Below are 25,533 nucleotides of genomic sequence, written 5' to 3'. Positions count from 1 at the left end.
ACATGCCCACCGAAAGCTCTTTTTTTGAGAGCCCAGGTGGTCGTGTGGTCTAGCGGGACGGCTGCAGTGCAGGCGATTTGGTGTCACGATATCACAGTAGCATGGGTTCGAATCCCGGCAAGGGAAGAACCAAAAATTTGCGAAAGCAAATTTACAGATCTAACATTGTTGGGTTGATGTTTAGACGAGTTGTATATACATTATGTACACAGCCATGTATCACCATCATTGATGGCGATCCGATGGATACATCTGTTGTAGGGTTGTCACTGACTCAGACGTACTTATGAATATAATTATTTTCTGTGACTGTATCTTACATTAATTTGTAGGATCCTTTACTATAGATAATTAAGCTGATCTGTAACAATAACATCTTCATGCCTTATATATCATGTACTGTAGTACGCCGCTAGATTAAAACTGACGTGGAAAGGTAACACATGCCCACCGAAAGCTCTTTTTTTGAGAGCCCAGGTGGTCGTGTGGTCTAGCGGGACGGCTGCAGTGCAGGCGATTTGGTGTCACGATATCACAGTAGCATGGGTTCGAATCCCGGCAAGGGAAGAACCAAAAATTTGCGAAAGCAAATTTACAGATCTAACATTGTTGGGTTGATGTTTAGACGAGTTGTATATACATTATGTACACAGCCATGTATCACCATCATTGATGGCGATCCGATGGATACATCTGTTGTAGGGTTGTCACTGACTCAGACGTACTTATGAATATAATTATTTTCTGTGACTGTATCTTACATTAATTTGTAGGATCCTTTACTATAGATAATTAAGCTGATCTGTAACAATAACATCTTCATGCCTTATATATCATGTACTGTAGTACGCCGCTAGATTAAAACTGACGTGGAAAGGTAACACATGCCCACCGAAAGCTCTTTTTTTGAGAGCCCAGGTGGTCGTGTGGTCTAGCGGGACGGCTGCAGTGCAGGCGATTTGGTGTCACGATATCACAGTAGCATGGGTTCGAATCCCGGCAAGGGAAGAACCAAAAATTTGCGAAAGCAAATTTACAGATCTAACATTGTTGGGTTGATGTTTAGACGAGTTGTATATACATTATGTACACAGCCATGTATCACCATCATTGATGGCGATCCGATGGATACATCTGTTGTAGGGTTGTCACTGACTCAGACGTACTTATGAATATAATTATTTTCTGTGACTGTATCTTACATTAATTTGTAGGATCCTTTACTATAGATAATTAAGCTGATCTGTAACAATAACATCTTCATGCCTTATATATCATGTACTGTAGTACGCCGCTAGATTAAAACTGACGTGGAAAGGTAACACATGCCCACCGAAAGCTCTTTTTTGAGAGCCCAGGTGGTCGTGTGGTCTAGCGGGACGGCTGCAGTGCAGGCGATTTGGTGTCACGATATCACAGTAGCATGGGTTCGAATCCCGGCAAGGGAAGAACCAAAAATTTGCGAAAGCAAATTTACAGATCTAACATTGTTGGGTTGATGTTTAGACGAGTTGTATATACATTATGTACACAGCCATGTATCACCATCATTGATGGCGATCCGATGGATACATCTGTTGTAGGGTTGTCACTGACTCAGACGTACTTATGAATATAATTATTTTCTGTGACTGTATCTTACATTAATTTGTAGGATCCTTTACTATAGATAATTAAGCTGATCTGTAACAATAACATCTTCATGCCTTATATATCATGTACTGTAGTACGCCGCTAGATTAAAACTGACGTGGAAAGGTAACACATGCCCACCGAAAGCTCTTTTTTTGAGAGCCCAGGTGGTCGTGTGGTCTAGCGGGACGGCTGCAGTGCAGGCGATTTGGTGTCACGATATCACAGTAGCATGGGTTCGAATCCCGGCAAGGGAAGAACCAAAAATTTGCGAAAGCAAATTTACAGATCTAACATTGTTGGGTTGATGTTTAGACGAGTTGTATATACATTATGTACACAGCCATGTATCACCATCATTGATGGCGATCCGATGGATACATCTGTTGTAGGGTTGTCACTGACTCAGACGTACTTATGAATATAATTATTTTCTGTGACTGTATCTTACATTAATTTGTAGGATCCTTTACTATAGATAATTAAGCTGATCTGTAACAATAACATCTTCATGCCTTATATATCATGTACTGTAGTACGCCGCTAGATTAAAACTGACGTGGAAAGGTAACACATGCCCACCGAAAGCTCTTTTTTTGAGAGCCCAGGTGGTCGTGTGGTCTAGCGGGACGGCTGCAGTGCAGGCGATTTGGTGTCACGATATCACAGTAGCATGGGTTCGAATCCCGGCAAGGGAAGAACCAAAAATTTGCGAAAGCAAATTTACAGATCTAACATTGTTGGGTTGATGTTTAGACGAGTTGTATATACATTATGTACACAGCCATGTATCACCATCATTGATGGCGATCCGATGGATACATCTGTTGTAGGGTTGTCACTGACTCAGACGTACTTATGAATATAATTATTTTCTGTGACTGTATCTTACATTAATTTGTAGGATCCTTTACTATAGATAATTAAGCTGATCTGTAACAATAACATCTTCATGCCTTATATATCATGTACTGTAGTACGCCGCTAGATTAAAACTGACGTGGAAAGGTAACACATGCCCACCGAAAGCTCTTTTTTTGAGAGCCCAGGTGGTTGTGTGGTCTAGCGGGACGGCTGCAGTGCAGGCGATTTGGTGTCACGATATCACAGTAGCATGGGTTCGAATCCCGGCAAGGGAAGAACCAAAAATTTGCGAAAGCAAATTTACAGATCTAACATTGTTGGGTTGATGTTTAGACGAGTTGTATATACATTATGTACACAGCCATGTATCACCATCATTGATGGCGATCCGATGGATACATCTGTTGTAGGGTTGTCACTGACTCAGACGTACTTATGAATATAATTATTTTCTGTGACTGTATCTTACATTAATTTGTAGGATCCTTTACTATAGATAATTAAGCTGATCTGTAACAATAACATCTTCATGCCTTATATATCATGTACTGTAGTACGCCGCTAGATTAAAACTGACGTGGAAAGGTAACACATGCCCACCGAAAGCTCTTTTTTTGAGAGCCCAGGTGGTCGTGTGGTCTAGCGGGACGGCTGCAGTGCAGGCGATTTGGTGTCACGATATCACAGTAGCATGGGTTCGAATCCCGGCAAGGGAAGAACCAAAAATTTGCGAAAGCAAATTTACAGATCTAACATTGTTGGGTTGATGTTTAGACGAGTTGTATATATATATATATATATACAACTCGTCTAAACATCACCCAACAATGTTAGATCTGTAAATTTGCTTTCGCAAATATTTGGTTCTTCCCTCGCCGGGATTCGAACCCATGCTACTGTGATATCGTGACACCAAATTGCCTGCACTGCAGCCGTCCCGCTAGACCACACGACCACCTGGGCTCTCAAAAAAAGAGCCTGCGCTGGCCGTGTGTTACCTTTCCTCGTCAGTTTTAATCTAGCGGCGTACTACAGTACATGATATATAAGGCATGAAGATTTGGTTCTTCCCTCGCCGGGATTCGAACCCATGCTACTGTGATATCGTGACACCAAAAAAAAAAAAAAAAAAAAAAAAAAAAAAAAAAGATTGATAATAAAAATATAACAAATATATACAAAAATATGGAATACATATATGTTAAACTATATTTATAAATACATAAATTTGAAAAATTATACCAGGCATGCGCCGGAAAGTAAACATCAGTATGTTGATGGTTTTCTGAAACTAAAGAAGAAGAAGATGTTATTGTTACAGATCAGCTAAATTATCTATAGTAAAGGATCCTACAAATTAATGTAATATACAGTCACAGAAAATAATTATATTTATAAGTACGTCTGAGTCAGTGACAACTCTACAACAGATGTATCCATCGGATCGCCATCAATGATGTATAAAAAGTGCCTGACATGTCAAAATATGTAAAACAATAGAATCGAGAAAACCAACAACGGATTTATTTTAAAAATATACCCGAAAAAATGAATATGACAAACAAAAACCAAACGGCATAGACAAATGAATATCATGATGACAAACCTAAACCATGGTCATAGACAAAAGAATATCCTGATGCTTTTAAAATGTGTGCAGACACTTAAACGTAAGATTTCTTTAATGTATTCCAATTTTTCTAACTGAGATATTTCAAAATGACTGCATGTTTAAAAGGAGGAACGTTTTATGCTGAGTTTAAAACTACGTATGTTTAAGGTAAAAGACAAGAAATTGACCCATGCGAAGATGACAGTGAAAGACATCTCCATGACATGCATAGGAGGTTTAAGAACTATAAGACCATGTTCCAAAGGAGACAAGAGGAGATGGTGTGTGATAAATACCTGATACCACAACATGGGGCTTGGTTTATGTCTTACAATGATATGCCAACAGAACCACCAACATTTCTAGACTGTGGTACAACACATCCTATATGGCTGAAAGGTAAGACCATTGTTAATATAAACATCTTTTCTTTCAAGTCAGAGTGTTACATTGATAACTAAACTCGGAAATAAAATATAATTTAGAGGTTATTCGCTTCCAAATGACAAAACACGAATAGCTTGAATGAGACTTTATATTAAATTTTATGTTTTATATTGAATTTGATAATCGAGTAACTGACTTGAAAAATCGAGTATATAATGAAAAAAATAAAGTAAATCATAAACCGAGGACAATTCAACACGGAAAGTCCCTTATCAAATGGGAAAATCAAAAGCTCAAGCACATCAAACTGTCATATCCATGAATTGGTGCAGGCAATTTCATATGTAGCAAATGGTGGATAAAACCTGGATTTAAAGCTAGCTACACCTCTCACTTGTTTTCTAGTCGCATCAAATTCTCTTCTCTTGACAACGATATGTGATAAAAACAAACAGACACAAAAAAAGGTAAAAATATCGCAAATAGGGGTACAACGTCAACACGAACCAAAAAAATTGTGGTGATCGCAGGTGCTCCGGATTGGTAATCAGATCCTGCTCTACATGTGACACCCGTCGTATGATAAAGTGAAAGTGGTCACTTATCAATAGATTCCCATTGTTTGTAAAGTCAAAAGTTACAAAATAAAAAAAATAATATTATTAATAGTCCCATATGACTTTTGTTTCAAAATACTTGATCCAATGCTTAACAGGAACAATACCAACCATATCAGAAGGTGTAGTGAACAGGACAGCATGTAAAGTAGGTTTCATGTCTTACTGTGACGAGAAAATACCTGTCAAAATCAAACGATGTGAAAAGTACACGGCTTACTTTCTACTACCAACGAAGCATTGCCCAGAAGCTTATTGTTTCGGTAAGAATATTGTTAAGTTTTTGTGTATACATTAATTTTGTCAATTTTTATTTGTTAAGAACACTTTGCAGAAGGAAAACCCGACTTGATGAAGTTTACAGAATTAATATATTGCCCCTTTATCAAAATGTAATAATTAAAACGTCTAGATACAAAAAGTGAACAATTTTCTGAACAGGTATCACGCTCCTGACAATTTTATCTTCAAATATTTTCATTTAAATTTTTGAGATTATCGATTGCATCGCCAGACATTAAGCTGCAAATTTGAATTGGCGAACAGAACTATCAGCTTTTCATTTTCTTTTTAGGAATTAAAAAGGATCCGCCACTTCCAAAGCCAGTGGTCAAGCCTTCAGGGTACAACGAAAATGAAAGCAGTGTTGACCGACTACAGTTTGAATGTTATATGAACATAAGTTCTCTTAACTTTGCGTATTATGAGATAACTTGGAGATGGGGAATATCCAGTCTGACTCTAAAGAATGAATCAAGTCAGTTTTCAAATCTACGATTGACTGATGAACACTTTAAAACATTTGGAGTACATGTGAGTAGATAAACAGCAGAATATGTGGTATGAGTGCCTATCAAATGCAAGTCACAATATAATAAAATAAACCTTTATAGGTCAAAGTACGTTTATCGACACGGAGCCTTAGTTCGCACCGGGCAGCAAGTTATAACGGGCCTGAAAAATGACATGTGTTAATAATGGCAACAGTAGTATACTGCTATTCAAAAGTCGTAAAACCATTCAATTGGGCAAAGCAACGGTCTAGTTTTGAATATATATTTAAATAACAGTGCAACGAAACATACACATATTACAAGACACAAAGAAAAATCTATCAAACCTTGTGAGTCTCTTTTTACGCATGTATAGAACATACATTTTTAGTTAAACAAAATAAATATTGATACAATCATTTTGTCAAATAGTATTTTTATGGTCATTATATAGTCTTAAGAGAAGAACCTTCACAAACTCGTATACATTTGTTTTATAGATTACATGTACAGTAAAGGCACTGCATTTTGAGCATGACGTAATGGGTTTAAATGCAACCAGTAACAAATTTTATGCTGGCCTGAAGGTAAGAAAATATTTCAATTCAATGCTGAACATGTTTTACATGTTAGTATAAAATCCTTTTACATTTTCCGAAAGGAAATTAGAATTGTCATGACATGAAATGGTTAATTATTCCTGATGAAATGTTTCAAAAGAAATAGCTGCATACAAACAATTGTAGTTTAAGTAGAAGGCAGTTTTTAGGAAAGAAAATTTTGTTTTTTTACTTGCATTTCTAACATTGACTTTTTGTATCCAATCAATTTATAAATCTTTAAAAAAAATATACTTTTTTTTTTATTAAGATCAAAATCAAATCAAAAGTAAATATTAGTTTAACGTAGGTATGGAGTATTTTCAATGTGGAGATATGTTGCAAAATAGTAAAAATAAACAGTATTCATCAGATTATTTAATTTTACGTATGTTTTGAAGATCTTGAAGACATTCACAACATATAACACATTGTATTTTGTAAAGGTCATACACTAGAAACCAGCTTAAATCCACTGATCCTGTTTTTTTTTAGTCCGTTAGCTGTGTCAATTGACAAATTCATATTTTTTTTACCAACAGTTACGTTGTCGTCCAGTTGTGACGACGGACAATGTTTTGTTTTAAATGTAGATGTTCTGGAAAGAATGAATCTCAACAAAATAAGTGTGTCTCTCGAAAAGCATAACAATTGTGTTATAGTTGATATCACCCAATACTTTGCAAAAATAAATAAATTGTAATTTGAATATCAGCTCATATTTCTATCATATGAAATCACTGTACAATAATTTTACTAGTATTATTAATTGCAACAAGTTATTGGTTTGTTCAGCTTGTTTCAAGAAAAACACATTTCTAAGTTTAAACTTGTAATCAGGAATTTTACAAAATCCCTGGCAATATTTTTTATTGATTTTGTAAAATCCCTGATATTTTTGGGATTTCACAAAATCACTGAAACAGTAAGTGATTTTACAAAAAAAAAAAACTAAATATTCCAGGGATTTCACAAATCCACTGTAACATATATATCTGTATAGACCCGAGGAAAAAGTATTGAAAAAATAAGCTTAAATTTAAAAAAAGTATGTAAGACTGACAAAATTAAACTTTACCAACCATGTTGTGATAATCAACTGTGTATTTCTGACATGTTATATGTATGTTCTGACAAAAATGGTTTCATAGCTTAATATAACTGGAGTTCATGAATTATTTATATTCGTATCCGTATTCGTAATGGTATTCATTTGTGTCAAAAACATGCCCAGAACTCTTTTTTCTAAATATACACTTTATTGCAGTTTCCAGATCATATCAGAATTCAAAAGGGAGAAGTAGTGATAGTTCCGTATCAACTAACTATTCCATTAAGTTGTCAGCTTGAAGATATATGCGGTATAAATGTTAATGTACTTATAAAGAAGGAAACTGAACTTGACAGATGTGATGGCCAACTTTATGCTATCCCACGAAGAAACAACTTAACTGATATAATGCAAGATAATTGGAATACCACACACCATATTGAAATGAAGCATATTGGACGAAAGGGCTATGGTGTTAAACCTTCTAGTTTTGCTGTCGAAATACATGTTGATTTATCAAGGTCAAACTTTCATCATCATGAACACATCCCATTAATCCAGGTTAGTATGTGTATGTACTGTGTCTGATAATGATTCACGATTAGATAGAAATCAATCTGATATCAATATGCTTGATATTGTATGATATCAATAGCATTGCAAGTAAACAACGCAACGATAGTATATTGCTGTTCAAAAGCTATAAATCGATAAAGAGAAAAGGAATCTGTTTTATAGACTAAAACCGAGAGGAAGAGCATCAACTTTAAGAGGAAAACAACGGAAGAACACTAACACGTAACTGCAGCAAACACAAACTTCATCGAAACGGACTATTTTTTTTATAATATGTTAAGAACAAATGGCGGGTTGAAACTGGTTTTATGCGTTGCCAGACCCCCCCCCCCCCTTTATATGGCAACGTTTAAATGACAACACTTTGGAAAAGAAATGAAGAACAAACAAATGCAAAAACAGTCAGATCAGAGAAATACTCAAATATATAATGGTTAAGGATCGTAGATTAAAGTTTTGACGACGTCCTACAATTGGAAATTTGGTATAATACGATAATCAAACACAAAGGTTTAATGCTTACAAGACAATTTTTTCTTCGATATTTGAGCATTCAAAAAGCAGGTTTTTTGGCATGTGTGAAAAGCGATATTTTGTATAAACAATATGTACACTATGTTTCAATTTTAGCACAGTATTTATATATCAATTAATTATTATTATTTTGATGTGTCTGTAATGCAGTCGTTGCTTTTATCGATATAAATTCCAGACTTATCAGCTGCAAAACATTCAGTATCGTTCAGACAATTACTTTGGTGTTAATTAAGACTTTTTCATATAAAATAATAGGATGTCTATGTTCAGTAAACGTTGAGAACTGTATTATACCTTATTGTCTGAAAGATACAGAATGATATCAAGCAAAAAGTAAGAAATTGCCATGCCGTTGTCCGTTTATTTTCGACATTTGAGTTTGAATGCACCTCTGGTATTATTCGTCCCTATCTTAGGACAGTACTGAATTTACTACAATAGATAATTCTGCCAATTGACATAAATAGGCGGATTTTTAAGAACTGATTGCTACTAATCTTAGCTTTTTTATCTGTTACAATTATATTTTCTATGATTGGAGCATAAACAGTTATGTTTTCTTAAGACAAATTCTCATAGATACGGAGAGAAATATATAAACAAATGCCTGTCAAAGTTAACATTCTGAGTTGCAACTTTTACTAAAGTATGTTCAGAAAGTACATTAAAATGAGCTACATTTGAGGCTGTTCTATAGTAATAGAAAACCAATTGCATATTAAATTTTTAATCAAGCACTGTTGGATGATATTTAAAGGTGTATGTTCGAGATTCAGACTCAAATCATAAGGTGTGTTCAGCTCATAACGATCCACATATGAAAACGTTTGATGGACTGTAAGTATTCAAATAAAGTTATTAAGAAAATATTTTTATCTACTAATCAATTGAGTTTGACTTTTAAAAACCTACTATTGTAAAGAGAAATACTGCCTAGCATATGATTGATCATGCAGGAACATCATATCTGAAATAAATCTTTATTTATCTTAAATATTAAAAAGAAGTTTTCGCCAATAATACAAGATACTAAATGACACAGACATTAACAACTATAGGTCAACGTATGGCTTCCAAAATGAGCTAATCGAATAGTTCGATACAAAAAGGCCCGAAATGACTATTATAAAACAACTCATCTTGAATTAATATTTTCTATAAAATATGACGGTAAATTATTTAAAAAAAAAAAAGTTGGTTAAAAGAGACATTAACCGTACAACGAATATTACAAAAAGATCTTTAGAGGGCAATATTCAGTCTTCAACAATCAGTCAGACTTCAAATATTCCAGAGTTTATACAAATAGTGAAGAAATTATAAATGAATAATCAAAGATCCTGTATTACCTCATTCTGTTTTGATATGTAATAACAGTTACATTCGTCAAATACTTTAATAAGAGTAATAAGTAGGTTGCCATTAGGGAACAGGAAGTGCTTATCATCCTGTATCATATCAGTTATATCCTGATATTTGGGTAGCGTTTGTATGGATCATTAGTCTTTAGGTTTTGTTATTTTATTTTCGTTTTTTTAAATTAATTACCTTAGCTGTATTTGACAAATTTTAGGAATCAACGTTGGTTCTTAGTGTTTTCAACTTCATACTTTATTTGGTTTTTTCAACTTTTTAGGATTTGAGCTTCAATGATATGATCCTTTTGTAGACAAAAAATTTGGCATTATTCATACTCACCTTCTTTGTATTTGATTTGACCCTAATCTGTTTCCATTCGAGTGTCACTGATAAGACTTACTTGGACGAAAAGCGGGAACGGCACTCAAAATTATAAGCCTGAATAATATATCATTGGTGAGGTTTTATTTAAAGAACTTACGGTTTTATATTGCCCAATTAGATCTTCAAATATTTCAAATTTTTGTCAATGGTAAAACATATGCTGTTTTAAAAAAAGTATACATGCAGAACAGAACGAAGGATATGTATCTAAGTTTTCTAAGAGTTTTTTAGCTTGATTCACAATTTTTGTTACTGCATACATTTTTTTTTAGGGATTTAGAAATAGCACATAATTTATTTATCGTATTGTGTATTCATTCTCAGCCTTGTACCAATTGCCATTGTTATATTATAGTTCGTTTCTTGTATGTTACATTTTTAAAATGTTATGTTTTTGTTGTGTCGTAGTTCTCTTATATTGGACGCGTTTCCCTCAGTTTAAGTTTGTTACCCGGATTTTTTTTTCTATCGATTTATGAATTTCGAACAGCGGTATACTACTGTTGCCTTTATTTAGCTCATCTGTCCTAAAGGGCCAATAGTTATCAAAGGTACCAGGATTAAAATTTAGTACGCCAGACGCGCGTTTCAAGCGAGCCTTTTTCATCATTTGGCGTCCGTCGTCGTTAACTTTTGCAAAAAAAGTTTCTTCTGAAAATTTACTGAACCAATTTTGATAAAACTTGGCCAAATCATAGTTGGGTTAAATAAAGGTTATGACGACCCCGCCTGCCAACTAACATGGCCACCAGGAATAAAAAAAATATAGGAGTAAAATGCTGTTTTTTTTTGGCTTATATCTCTGAAACTAAAGCATTTAGAGTGAATCTTACACGAGATAAAATATTCATCAGGTTAAGAGCTATCAGCCCTGAAATTTTGAGACGAATTAGAAACTTTGATGATAGGTTGCTGCCCCTGAATTATTAGTTTTAAGTACATTTTGCAGTTTTACTAGATTACATTTTTGTTCGCTCTGGGGATTCCGTATATCGTCAGATTATCGGAATTCCAATTGGGACTAACTGTGCACCACTTATTGCAGACCTGTTTTTGTATTGTTATGAGTTACAATTTATGACAAAAATAAGCAAAGACCCATCGAAACAACATCTGATAAACAAATTTAATAATACTTTTAGATATTTGGATGATATTTTGGCTCTCAATAATGACGACTTCAGTATGTATATTAATGAAATTTATCCTGTTGAACTTGTACGATTCGCTCGTGTATGTAACAATGTTTTAGATTTTAACGAGAGAAATTGATGTATTACTGAAAAATTATTACACCAGGGTTTTCGATATCACAAACTAGTCAAAACATTTACTAAATTTTATCATCGGTATAAAGACATCATTCGTAAATATAGCTCAACATGCAGACTTCTAATACGTTCAGGTATTTCACATCCAATTTTTTATGGAAATATTCTTTATAAAGCACAAAGGTGTCAGTATTCACCTCAGAAACTTACAAAACCTTTGAATGGACTTATTAAGAAGGGATATAATTACGATACTGTTGTCAAGTCATTAAAGATTGCATATTTTGGCGTTAATATTGAGTCACTGATAAGGTCTTTGCATCGGAACTAAACACATTTATTCCCAAAACAGTTGTTGGCATGACACGGGTTATGTTCTTCTCATATATGTTATGATGGTATGATACTAAACCCCTAACGGGAAGGATTGTGCCTGGTGTTCATATGATGAAATCATAATCTTTCAGTCAGTTTAATTGAAGTCTGGAGCTGGCATGTCAGTTAACTGCTAGTAGTCTGTTGTTATTTATGTATTATTGTCATTTTGTTTATTTTCTTTGGTTACATCTTCTGACATCAGACTCGGACTTCTCTTGAACTGAATTTTAATGTGCGTATTGTTATGCGTTTACTTTTCTACATTGGTTAGAGGTATAGGGGGAGGGTTGAGATCTCACAAACATGTTTAACCCCGCTGCATTTTTGCGCCTGTCCCAAGTCAGGAGCCTCTGGCCTTTGTTAGTCTTGTATTATTTTAATTATAGTTTCTTGTGTACAATTTGGAAATTAGTATGGCGTTCATTATCACTGGACTAGTATATATTTGTTTAGGGGCCAGCTGAAGGACGCCTCCGGGTGCGGGAATTTCTCGCTACATTGAAGACCTGTTGGTGACCCTCCGCTGTTGTTTTTTATTTGGTCGGGTTGTTGTCTCTTTGACACATTCCCCATTTCCATTCTCAATTTTATTTGGTTGTAATCTAGAATATTATTATAAATTGAGATAACCTGTAAACAACAATGATGTTAATAAAAGATATACAATAAGTCAACATGATCAAAATTGTCGATTGACCCCTAAATGAGTTATTGACCTTTTTAGTAAATTTTTAACAATTTTTCTTAATATTTGTTTAAATCTTTACAAAAATCTTCTTCTCTGAAACAACTAAGACAAATTTAACCAAACTCGGCCACAATCATCATTAGGACATCTAATTTTACAAATGTGTCAAATGATCCCGCCTGCAAACCAACATGTAAAAAAATAAAACATAGGGTAAATTGCAGGTTTGGCTGATATCTCTGAAACTAAAAATAATAGATCACATCTGATATTTGGTAAAAATGATTGACAGGTTGAGGTGTATCTGCCCTGGAATTTTCAGCCGAATCATACAGCTTATTGATATTATTATAGATAGAGATAAACTGTAAACAGCAATTATGTTCAGCAAAGGAAGATTTACAAATAAGTCAACATGACCAATATTGTCAATTGACCCATTAAGGAGTTATTGCCCTTTATAGTCAATTTTTAACCATTTTTCTAAAATTTTAGTATTTTAAAAAATCTTTTCCTCTGAAACTACTGGGTCAAAATTAATCAAACTTGGCCACAATCATCATTTATGTATCTTATTTTAAAAATGTGTGGCGTGACCCTGCCAACCAATCAAGATGGCCACCATGGCTAAAATAGTACATAGGGGCGAAATGTAGATTTTGGCTTATATCTTTGAAACCAAAGCATTTAGAGCAAATCTGACAAGAAGATAAATTGTTTATTAGGTCAAGATCTCTCTTCCCTGAAATTTTCAGACAAAGCAGACAGCCTGTTGTTGGGTTGCTGCCCCAGAATTAGTAATTTTAAGGAAATTTTGCAGTTTTTGGTTATTATCTTGGATATTATAATAGATAGAGATAAACTGTAAACAGCAATAATGTTCAGCAAAGTAAGATCTACAAATAGTCATAGACCAAGGTGAGCGACACGGGCTCTTGAAGGCCTCTAGTTGCTTATATCTTTGAAACTTAAGTAAAAGTATAATGATTGCATTATTTCATGCATCAATTTTAAACAAAAAAATAATTGCAGGTGAGCGAAACAGGTTCCTTGTAGCCTCTAACTTTATTTTTAATTCTAGGTCTGTGACTAATAATTTGTAAGAAATAAAACACATTACAAATTAAACAAATAAGAAAAACATCACTTAGTAAATTAACTTTGTAGTACCATAATACTGCAAGATAAAGGTAAATTGTTTTCAGAATATACTTTTGGCATTGAATTTAAACGGTTCAAAACTGATCAACATAGCTATATGCTTTGGATGTAGTTGATTAATATGTTAATGTCTTATATATAGTTCTAAATTATTGAAATGAAACAGAACAACAGTCAGTTTAATGGTCCTAAATTCTCAAATTTTTGGAAAATTCTTACCACTTCTGACCAATGGACAAAAATAACTGTACTGTGTGAATAAAAACCTGGTAAATATAGAAGATGTATTTTCAGTGTCTGTACTCCAATTTCAAAATTATTTGATTGCATTGATCTTTACGATTACATGTATTTAGATTAAAGAAGTTGCAGTATATTGCTGTTTGATAGTTATGAATCGATGTAACTGATCAAATCCAGTGCACAAATTAGAACCGAGAGAAACACGTCAACTATAAAAGGAAACAAACGGAACAAAACAGAAGCACTGAACTGCTATGAAAATAAAAGCCAACAGACATAGAAACGGACGATATGATACAATGTAACAAATGCCATATTCCTGACTTGGTACAGAACATTTAAAAAAAATGATAGGTTGAACCTTGTTATGGCTAGCCAAACCATTCGCTTTGAACGGAAACAAGAATAAAATATTACGATTTGATGAAACGCTGCATACAATCACCAATACACAAGAAAACCCGTCTACAATCAAAACAATTAAATAATTAATGACTCAAAAATAAAACCATTCTAACGGGACACTTTACTTAAATAAAGGCAACAGTAGTATACCGCTGTTCAAAACTCGTAAATCAATTGAAAAAAACCCAGATCGGAGTAACAAACTAAAACTGAGAGAAACGCATTAAATAGAAGAAGAGAACAACGACACAACATTAAATTGTAACACATACATAAACGAACTAAGCATTAGACAGAATCCGATGAGAATAACAAATATAACATCAAAACCAAATACATGAATTTGGGATAGAAAAGTACCGTGATACGTCTTATAGCAGCGTGAATTCACACTCAAGTATAAGAGAAAACAAACGACACAACGGAAACAAACGTTAAAATGTACACACACAGAAACGAACTGTAATATAACAATGGCCATGCTCCTGACTTACCGTGAGCAACTTACCGAAAGTTTATTCCTTTTAGCTCAGTTTCAGCTTTCGTTGAATTCAAATATAAACGATATAGGTCAACCGCAAACTTGAATGTTCAATGAAAGTATATATAAGGAATAGCTATGAATGCAAACTTGGACAAAACCGCAAATCAAATAAACACAAGAACTAATGTGTCGTTCAATTCACGAACATTTGAACATACCCACGAAAACAAATGAATCCACAGTATCCTAGTGTACATATAATAACAAATGATTATCACAATTTTATTCATTGCAGATCATATGAACATCAACAACCAGGTACATACATTTTGTATGAACATAGCAAATTGGAAAGACACATGCAGGTTAGTTTCGTTTTTGAGTTGTTAATTTGAAATTGATGATTTTGAATATTAAATGAAATACCTGCCCAGGTAAAACTTTTTCTGAAGCATAAACTAATTCACAGAGCACCATATACAACCATCTTTGTATGCAATTATTCTGTACTTACTCACTTTTCCCTCTAGTTTACGGCAAATGTTTACACAACGTTTCATGCACGGTGGCAACAAATTGAATGAGTTTATATTTTATGAGAACCACTTGGTTAATGAATAGCGAATGACTATAAAACGTCAATAAATGAGGTGCTTTCCTGGGTACACGCCTACATGGAAAACTTAAAGCCGACATTTTCAAAGCCAGGGATGTTTATTTTTTTGTTTTATCAAGCTGTTAATGGCAAAAACGATGAGTAACATCACTATTCAAAGTTATCTACGATCAAAGTGTTATGGGGAGCTTGATCCAAATTTGCCTAATATGGAACTGACCAATTTGAGTTGCACTACTAAAGGTGGTGTAAGACAAGTACCAAACAAACTTCGTATGACGTTAGAATCATGTGTGTGATATTTGACTATATTTGGATCTAATCAACATTTTCATCAACTGATTAATTATAATTTCATAACCTTCAAAAATATTAACACTGACGTCGTCAGTAGTTTTTGGTACTTTTTACAGTTTATTCAGAAAAAAAAAGTTGATGACTTAATTCAAAATTAAAATCTATTCATCGTACATTGAATCGTACTCCTAAAAGGGTAGCTTTTATATACCTAATATTATTTAAGATGTTGTTCAAGAAGTTGAATATCTAAGTCTTTTACCAAATGTTTGACTAATAGAAAGCTTGACCATTTCAGAGAGAAAAATAAAACTTTACTTAGTAATGAAAGCTTTTTTTAAGGTGCAAATGGAACTGGCACCATGTAATAGCGATAGAGCTTTCTGTATATGTGGTCTGGCGGTTCGAGCTGGTGGAGACATATTTGTTATCTACGTGTGTGGCGGTAAAACCATAATAAAATATGGGACATGTTCCGACAAAATATTAAAAGTTAAACGTGCAAAACGAAACACAAAGCAATATAAGGTATGTTCAAATATGTACAGATAAATTAATCATTCAATTATTGTATGCATTCTACGACGTTTGACGCATCATTTCAACGATTAGTACATATCATACAGGTTTATGCATAAACCGTTTGATGAAGAATATGCCATCATACAGTTAAGATTTTATATGCATTCTTTTGTTAAACTATATTTTACTACGGTTAATTTCATTTTATTCTGAAATTGAATAGGGAAGAGGTAAAACTTCTCTGATCTGTTTTTTTTGAAATGATAATGCTTCATGTAAAGCCATCTTGTCTGTATACGTTTGTTGTTCATATGACGGAAATAGATATTAAAAAGTATACTTTTTCAACATTTATTTCAATTTCTTACTAACTTAAACAGATAACATTTCCAACCGGAACTGAAATATCTGCAAACATTTTCCTACATGGTAGTTATGGAGGAACAATGAATGTTGAAGTAAGGGGTTCAGGTGATGATAAAGGACAGTCTCAAGGTCTTTGTGGAAGAATGACAGGACACATAACAGATAACATGCTCATTCGAGGAACAAATAAAACTGACAATACAGGAAGCAGCTGGACAAAATTTCCAACTTTTTCTGATTCTTGGAGGAAAGTATTACATTGTTAAAAAGACTTGTATTCATATTAATCAACAATTTTATAAAACATTCATGCACATTTAAAATCTAATACCTTACACATCTTTCTGAAATGAAAGTTTTGATCAACTATGTGCAACTAACAAAAACCAGTCAGTAGTTAGCTACTCTCAAAATAACAAATTTCCCCGACCATCATCCCAGAAGGCCTCTATTGTATCAACCTACCCATTGTATTTATTGTTAACTTGTTCTCGTCCTGAATATTTGCCACTGGACGTTAAGCAACCAACAATCAATCAATCAATCAAAATAACACACATATGGTGTTCAAATATATATTGCATTACTTCTGCAATCAGACAATTGCATATTTACGAAAAAAAAACATATCCTTTTTAACGTATAAAGGCTGCTTATTTCCATTTTCTTCATACTCAGCCCAACACCATTAAAGAACGAGCCAATGCATATTTTATTTACAGACATAAACCCTTAAAACTATTTACTGAATGACATGTAATATTGTGTCTAAATGAGGGCAATGAACGAAATATATAACCAGGTGTATTAGTATATCGTTGCAAGTATATATAAGTTGTGTTTTAATGATATGTAAATTAAAAGCAAACGTTTCACTTGTCATCTAGTATATTATTAGACACACATATTTTTTTTTAAATTACGTTTTCGATTCGAGTCTTATTCAGATTTACATTTACAAGTAATCACAAACAATGGGGTAATGATTTTTTTTCTAGTTACATTGTCTCTGACAATAAATCGTAACTATTGTTTCTATTGGATTTTCGTCTACGAAACACAAATCACACGATAACCACAAAGTGCTGCCTTTTTTCTTGTTACTGTCTATTATGCGGTTTTTTGTATATTAAATTACTTAAATGTTGTACCGAAGGTTAACTTAATTTATATATATATATATTTATTGTAGAGTTGGGAAATCTGAAGATTTGTTTCGTTTGCCTGATGATTTTTATGTTGATAAATGGACGGATTCTACATTGAACCCTAAATCAAGTAATGTTTTATCTTGTGATAGTGATAATAGTTATGAAGTCGTACAGCCATCATATTGCAGCAGAAATTATTCCAAAAGCATCCCAGCAACTGTAAATAAGACTGTACAGGTAAGACTATGTCTTAAATCAGAATAAAACAAATATCTAAAAATCATGTAAAAAAATCTGAATTTCAAATGATACAAAATAATTTTTTCTGCTACAAATTGTAATGATGAATAAACAAAACAAACTGTTCAAAAACGAAAATGTGCGACTGCTGATTTTTTCTTTGAATACAGATTTCCCTTACTGCGATGTCAACAGTTTTCGTTATAGCTATATGAAATATGTATTTGTTTCTATTTCTATTATCTTTAAACAAAATGTTTTCAGATAACCATTTTTTTATTATTCATTTTTTTCGGTTATCTTGATTGCCATTATTATTTGTAGTATAACTAATCTTTAATATTTATATATCGTTTGTTTGGATGGCATTAAATACGTGTTGATTTAGATGAAACAGATCCCTACTGTATACATTAAACTCATATCATAATAATAAAAAAAATACTAATAGCTCATCAAATATAAGAGACGGGACAAATGAATATGAATGTAGTACAATAACATAATATAAAGTATTTTGAGTCACAATCTGACCATCACCACTGTTTCAGAACTAGCATGATATCAATGATATATTCGTGGTGTTCAGTTTCATGACATTACACCAAATTCATTCTTTCTGGCAAGTGTAATCCACCCAATGCATTTGTATGAACTCATCCATTATTTACAAATGAAAAAGAACAATATGTGAGAAATGGTTGACCACAGGAATTGTGCATTGTTTAATTAACGTAATGAAAGCTTCGAAACGATTGTCAGGGAAATTTTAAGTCAATCTCGATACCGTATAGAACATAAACCGCCTATTTAGTTTTTTTTCAAATGACGAACGTATATACAAAGTTTATGTGTCAAGCCGTACTTTGTTAAACATAACTCTGATTCGAAGAAACAATTCCCTACTTCTGGCATAATCCAGATGTTTGTTTTCTGTAATAACAACATATTTGTGCTATTTAGAGGTTTTATTTAAACAATCGGCATTCCGATTTGAACCAACTATGCTTCTCTTCATGCCGACTTTGTTAGTTTGATTTCTAAAAAAAATAGCTAGCATTATCCTTTATTCTCAACGTCCGCTATATAGATGATGTCCTATCACTAAATCATTCAAAGATTGGTGAATATAGTACACAAGACACAACATAGAAAACTAAAGACTAAGCAACCCATCAAAACTCCAGGTGCTCCGGAAGGAACGGATAAGGAACATATCTAATATCATTCCATAAATGTCGTCTCGTGATGGCGTCTGTGAAATTTACGAAGGGATAATTTCAATTTCACTTTCCGGAACTCTGATTTAAAAGCATCCTTTTGAGCAGCAACCCTCTATCAAAATAATCATGATTGACTACAAGCCTTGTAATTTCGTACCAATTGGGATATATATACTTATGCAGGCGCTGCTGAAATGTGCTACAAAACACCTACGGAGAACCTAAGATAATTAGCGAGTTTTTTTAGCTTCGTGTTGCTCAGCGTTTTCTATGTTGTATTTTCCATATTGTAAATTGTTTTGTCTTGGTCATCTCTTTTTTATTTGACATGTTATTGTCCGTTTTCGCCGTACGAGTGAATTTCCCTTTGGTATCTTCCAACCTTTTACTTTTGTAGGCGCGTCATATCATAACATCATGCATTTTATACTTTACATACGCTTCTTGTTGGATGTTATTTAATTGTGCAGGATTTGGTAATAGTTGTAATTAATGTTATTGTTATTATTTCTTTAGTATTATGATAATATCATAACTATTATTATTAGGATATTGTGATTGTTATTGTTATTATCATTATTATGATGTATAATAAATGATATTTGATAAAAATTTCAGGATCGAAGGAGAGTAATTAATATAAAATATTTAATTCAAATAATTAAACTTGAACGACTGCAAAATTCTGAAAAATAACGGAATATTATAAACACTACATTCAGAATTGATTATCATGATTTATCATATTGCTTCAAATACCTGACTGAAATTTGCAATTGAAATATCGTAGATAACGTCTCCTGGAACACAAGTAAAATACAGTCAAATTGAGGCTAAATCGTTTTGTGAGAAAAAGATTAAACAAACAGATGCATTTCAAGAATGTAGAGATGGCTTACAAGGTATAGATTGGGACCACTTCTATGAAATGTGCTGGCATGACATCATTGTAAGTTTGTTAAATCGGTTATCAGAGATATTTAGATAGACATTATTGTCTTTTTATTTTTATTCCGTTCAGAAATATAGGATAAAAATTGGTTTAACATTCGTTTACGTTATGTTCAGTAGGTCGATAGAATTATAGTTTTAGTTCATATTTATAACTAATGCATTTCAACAATATTAAACAATTTTGCTGCTTAAACATAAAGATAAATGCATTGCAAGAGACGGTTACCCTGTCAACAAAATGGTCTTGCTCTTTGTAAATCTCTAAGATTCTGTTTTTTTTTTTCATAATTTGAACATTCTTAATGGGTTTTTCGACAAATTACTGTTAACTCGAATTGGTACACATTTATTATTCATATCGATCTCATACTTTTAGCTAACAGACAGCACTATGTGGGCTGATCAAACTGTTCGTGCAGTATTAGAAAGATGCGTTGTGGAGGTTAAGAATAAAGATAAAGATGAATCTCATAACACTTCAACTGTCAATCCAATAAAAACCCCGAATCTAGATAAACTTTGTCCTGATGACTGCAACAAGCAAGGAACATGCATGAACGGTATTGATGTTTACTGTGACACTTATTACAGAAATATAACAAATATAAGTCTTTATTTTAGATTTACTTAGCGATATTCAAACTTATGTATGTTTCATTTGAAAATATTTTATGAGCTCAAATGTTCATTGCAAAAAAACGAAATATTAAGATAAATAAAAGTAATATACATATACACCGTTTATGGTTTTTTTTCTCATTTTGTTACGGATTTACTTATCAAATATTTAGGTTTTATTTGTATTATATATTTCGGTCAAGAATATTCCTGATTATTCATACTAAATGACCGACAAATTAAAATTTGCTTATGTACAATTCATTTCTTATTCACGAATGGCAAACATTAAGAGCTATATTCTTTTTTGTCTAGCGATTTGCACTTGCAATGCCCAGTTTCTTGGAATTGACTGCTCAGTTAGTATTGCAAATCCACCAATGATTACAGAACTTGTTGGTTTAAAAAATGGCGGACATACATGGTGTGATAAAACTAAAGCTAGCTGTAACTCATTCATAATGTACGGACATGAAATAGAACAATCCGGGTCACTAACATGCAAAATTGAAAAGTACCTAGTAAGTTATTAAAATGAATACAAATTAAGCGAACAATTATTTTTTACAAATAATGAAGCTCATGTGCACTGCGTAATCAATAACATTATTCAAAAAGGAAAATATATTAAACCAAGAATACAAGCGTTCACAAATTTTATATCTTCGGTTCAACTGATCAATATTTTTTTTACAAAAAGAAAGGGGGGAATTGACTTATACATATGCAGTTATTATTATTAATGTTTCAGTTGAAATAGACTCTTACATTGTGAAAATCTTTTAAATTCTTTTCTTATTGTAAATTGAAAAATCACGTTTTAGAGACTGTATTCACAAAAGTTTTTAAATTTTCTTACTTATATAATAATTATTTATTAATGATTACATTTGCATTTTAGGCCATGTCAGACCACACATACCTTAATGTGTCAACTCATATTGTAAATGCGATAGTTGAATCGTTGTCAGAAGTGCACTGTTCCTTAACCGGTGAAATCACTGGTGTGACCATAAATCATACAGGACTTTATGTCGAAGAATATCGAATATCCCTTAGCTATAACAACCGTAATTATAGTCATCCTCTGAAGTTACGAGTCTTTAATGGTGACTGCCATGAGATATACCACAAAACAAGAACTAATGTAGTCGGGTTGGCGGTAAGTATATTGTTAAAGTAGATATATGAAACATGGAAAGGAGAAATCTGTATGGACCAGTTCGATTCGTCACAAATAGTTTTATATTACATTTTCTCCCGTAAGTTTAAATGTCAGCAATTTCTTGTGTATGATTTGAAGTACAAAAAGTGGTAAAAGTTCCAGTAATATTGACACATGATGTATTTTGATGTATTGGAAACAAAATGCTACGAAAGCGGATTATGTTTTTTTTATTTTTTTATTTCAGAAAATTAAACGAGCCAAATAAATTTTAGTCAAGGTGTTGGGTACCACCTTATAGCCGAATCAATTTTAAACGACCAAACTTGAAAACCAATATCATCATGTGATTTATGTTTTCAGTCATTATTAACAAATGCGAATATTCTATTCAAAAGAGATTGTATTCCAATTGTAAACAAGTTGGAGCTGACAAGTTATATCTTTAGCAATGTGCATTTTAATCAAGCAATTATTGAGTGCATTTTCTTTAGATTCTATAATCATCATGAGTTTGTTTTTATTGCATCCGGTCCAATGGGCCAAGTAAGTTTCTTTATATTACTTCATCCCGTCGTCCGTCGTCCTCGCCCATCGTCCGTCGTCGTCGTCCGTTAACTTTTACAAAAATGCAGTTGTTGGTTTATATCTCTGTTTACATGAATGTATTTATTTAGAGCAAATCTGACCGTGGTGTTTAAATTGGGTTTTGTTTTTGACAGTTAATTACCTCAATATATGATATTGTTCTTTTCAACAAATTGTTTACGGTAGCATGGCTAAAGTTAGTTGTTCAAGAATCACTTGTTATATTACATATATTGGTACTTTATATCTAATTCTTATCCACTGAGTCTTTTTAACTAAAATGCTGCATTAATAATAACAGTTGAAAATCTTGATTAAATTTGACCTCAAGCGGTTCGTTTGTTTCCTTTTAATTTTTTGTCTTTCAAAAAGTTTTGTTATGTTAAAAATAAAAGATATAGAGTTTTTAACAAAACACACACATCTATATCCAATGTGCCCAGTTCTAAATCATCACGAATCATAAGAAGTTAAATCAATTGAACTAAAAATTAAAAAAACAAAGCTTGTGCATTATAATTCGTTTTAACTTGAACTGGATCTTCTACTTATCCTTCATTTAGTTTCAAGTACTAAGTTAGGTTGAATATTGCAAATAAATGGTATCATTCTTCTAAATTGAGGTTGAAATGCCATCCGACAAAGTTTTTTTTTTTTGGTTATGCGGTTTTCGTACATTGTTTTATTGCCCGAAAGATTTTTAAATAGCGACATGATATGTCAATTTGTATCGTATTGGTACTTAGTTATTGTTATCATTTGATTATGTCACTTTTGTTTTTATTGAAGAATGCAACATGTTTCATCAACGGAGATTGTTTTCCACAAGGAAGGAAAGACACACATAATGAGTTCATGATTTGCAATCCAGCAAATAATACATTGAAGTGGACATTTGATTCTGAGGTAAAGTATTAAACGTAGAAATATATCATATAGCTATGAACAAAAAAAATCAACGTAAATGATCAAGTGTGAGGCTTGACTTCAATAATGCTGAATCCTTGTAAAATAAACGCAGCATAAAATTCCTTAAAATGTTTTTATTTGCAGTTCTATGTTATGTATTCTTATTTTAAATGTTATAATGGTAATTTAGTTTGACTGGTCACACTTCTGTAAAACGAAAATCACATACTATTCTAGATAATTGTAAAAGTATACCGGTATTTTGTATCGCTTTACTATGTTTACACTACAAACAGTATGTCCGAATTTAAGTTCAATTAGCAAAGGGTTATGTAGATAAATATTGAAATTATTTATGGTCATTTCATTTGAATGTCGAAATAGTTATCATTTTATATTTCGTAATCTTTTCTCTTTAAAATTCTGAATATTTTTATATTCATTAACTTTTTCTAATTTAAGATAGAGAGAGATCGTATTAATATAAACAGTTATTTCGTTGTGTTTTTCTTGACGACATTAAATGCATATTTCAAATCACATCCGCTCTGTTCAATTCAGATGTTTATAATGTGGTGTATTACTTGTGGGATGTTATATCAAAACTGAAATAAAATATATCGGTTCTAACTCAAAATATATACAATTTCATGTGAATGGTGTCTATAACACAGTGACAGCTTCATATATACTAATTTGTGACCTGAACAAAATCATTGCTTTCCCCAAAGATTCATGCCCCAAATGTTTTACGAGTAACTTCATTAACCCTACTTACTCTTGTATGCATATAAACTCATCATAGATCGATACCAGGATTTAAATTTTATATTTACGCCAGACGCGCGTTTCGTCTACATAAGAATCATCAGTGACGCTCGAATAATACATGCATTACATTGAAATAAATAAATTTGGTAGGTGTATGCAAAGTTATACATAGTGCTCATTAAGGAATCTATTAAGACAAAAATCGATGGACGATAATTGTGTCCCATAAACATGTAGCATGAACAAAAATGTTGTCTTTTTTATAAAAGATGTCTTATTATTTCTTAGTTGTTGCAATATAATAATGATTTTTATCATATTAAATCTTTATAAAATACGAGAATATGCACGACGTGTAGCTCGAGAACAGGGTCAATGACATGTAGTTAGGTTAAATTGGAACACTATGAAAGGATAGATAAGATTCTTATTATCACACAATCATCTATACTTATTCAAGATTTAATTGTTTAAACATATACTTGACAATTGGGACAAACGAACAAACACTCAGGAGTGTTGATAACCCGGTTATATTTTTGATAACCCCTGCCGTTCACAATGCGAAATGTTTACATAATGAGATTAAATATGAAGATTTTCTGATTGAGTCTCTCAAGCAAAATGTCAAGTGCTGACTTGAAATAGCTGTAATTATCAAATCTACACAAAACACTTATAATGAATCTTTGTTATTTCTTATATAACTTGCAATTGAAAAGATAAAAACATTTTACAAAATATATCAATTCAATTCACCTTGTTTACAATTTTAACCAAGTACGTAATTCTGGTATTAATTGATGGTGATTAAATAATTGCCCTGTTATGTGTCCATTGTCTGCAATAATGGCCGAGGATGTCTATTATGGCACGAATAAACACCGAGAAGCAATACTGACCAAGGACAAATTACAGGGTCCATTTGAAACACTTTTTTATCTCAGGTTTGTGCTATTTTCACATTGCTTATTCAGTGTGAGAAATATAGTTCTCTTCACTAGTAATACGTTGGTTCTCGGTAGATGGTTTGATGAAACTAAATTAGGAAGTAAATTTTTTTTAATTTACAATAACAGAGATCTGGGTCAA

The 25,533-nt window shown here is 32.6% G+C and overlaps 2 protein-coding genes across 2 annotated transcripts in view; both read left to right on the top strand.

The window, feature by feature from the left end:
• LOC139524934 (von Willebrand factor D and EGF domain-containing protein-like) overlaps positions 1-17,088 on the top strand; it is a 38,925-nt gene extending 21,837 nt beyond the window's left edge. Inside the window, exons 2-10 of the mRNA XM_071320109.1 lie at positions 4,277-4,507; positions 5,211-5,375; positions 5,687-5,925; positions 6,386-6,472; positions 7,752-8,096; positions 9,406-9,485; positions 15,317-15,386; positions 16,277-16,462; positions 16,837-17,088. Of these exons, the coding sequence (XP_071176210.1) occupies positions 4,277-4,507; positions 5,211-5,375; positions 5,687-5,925; positions 6,386-6,472; positions 7,752-8,096; positions 9,406-9,485; positions 15,317-15,386; positions 16,277-16,462; positions 16,837-17,088 (1,655 nt within the window). The remainder of the gene's footprint in view (positions 1-4,276; positions 4,508-5,210; positions 5,376-5,686; positions 5,926-6,385; positions 6,473-7,751; positions 8,097-9,405; positions 9,486-15,316; positions 15,387-16,276; positions 16,463-16,836) is intronic.
• A 708-nt stretch (positions 17,089-17,796) lies between these two features.
• Positions 17,797-25,533, top strand: part of LOC139524933 (uncharacterized) — a 44,878-nt gene continuing 37,141 nt past the window's right edge. The window contains exons 1-7 of the mRNA XM_071320108.1: positions 17,797-17,801; positions 18,015-18,210; positions 20,227-20,385; positions 20,767-20,950; positions 21,324-21,529; positions 21,910-22,170; positions 23,551-23,667. Coding sequence (XP_071176209.1) covers positions 17,797-17,801; positions 18,015-18,210; positions 20,227-20,385; positions 20,767-20,950; positions 21,324-21,529; positions 21,910-22,170; positions 23,551-23,667 — 1,128 coding nt within the window. The remainder of the gene's footprint in view (positions 17,802-18,014; positions 18,211-20,226; positions 20,386-20,766; positions 20,951-21,323; positions 21,530-21,909; positions 22,171-23,550; positions 23,668-25,533) is intronic.

This window comes from Mytilus edulis, chromosome 5 (genome assembly GCF_963676685.1).
Source record: "Mytilus edulis chromosome 5, xbMytEdul2.2, whole genome shotgun sequence".
In the NCBI taxonomy this organism is placed as follows: Eukaryota; Metazoa; Mollusca; class Bivalvia; order Mytilida; family Mytilidae; genus Mytilus; species Mytilus edulis.
This window is presented reverse-complemented; position numbering and strand designations above follow the sequence as displayed.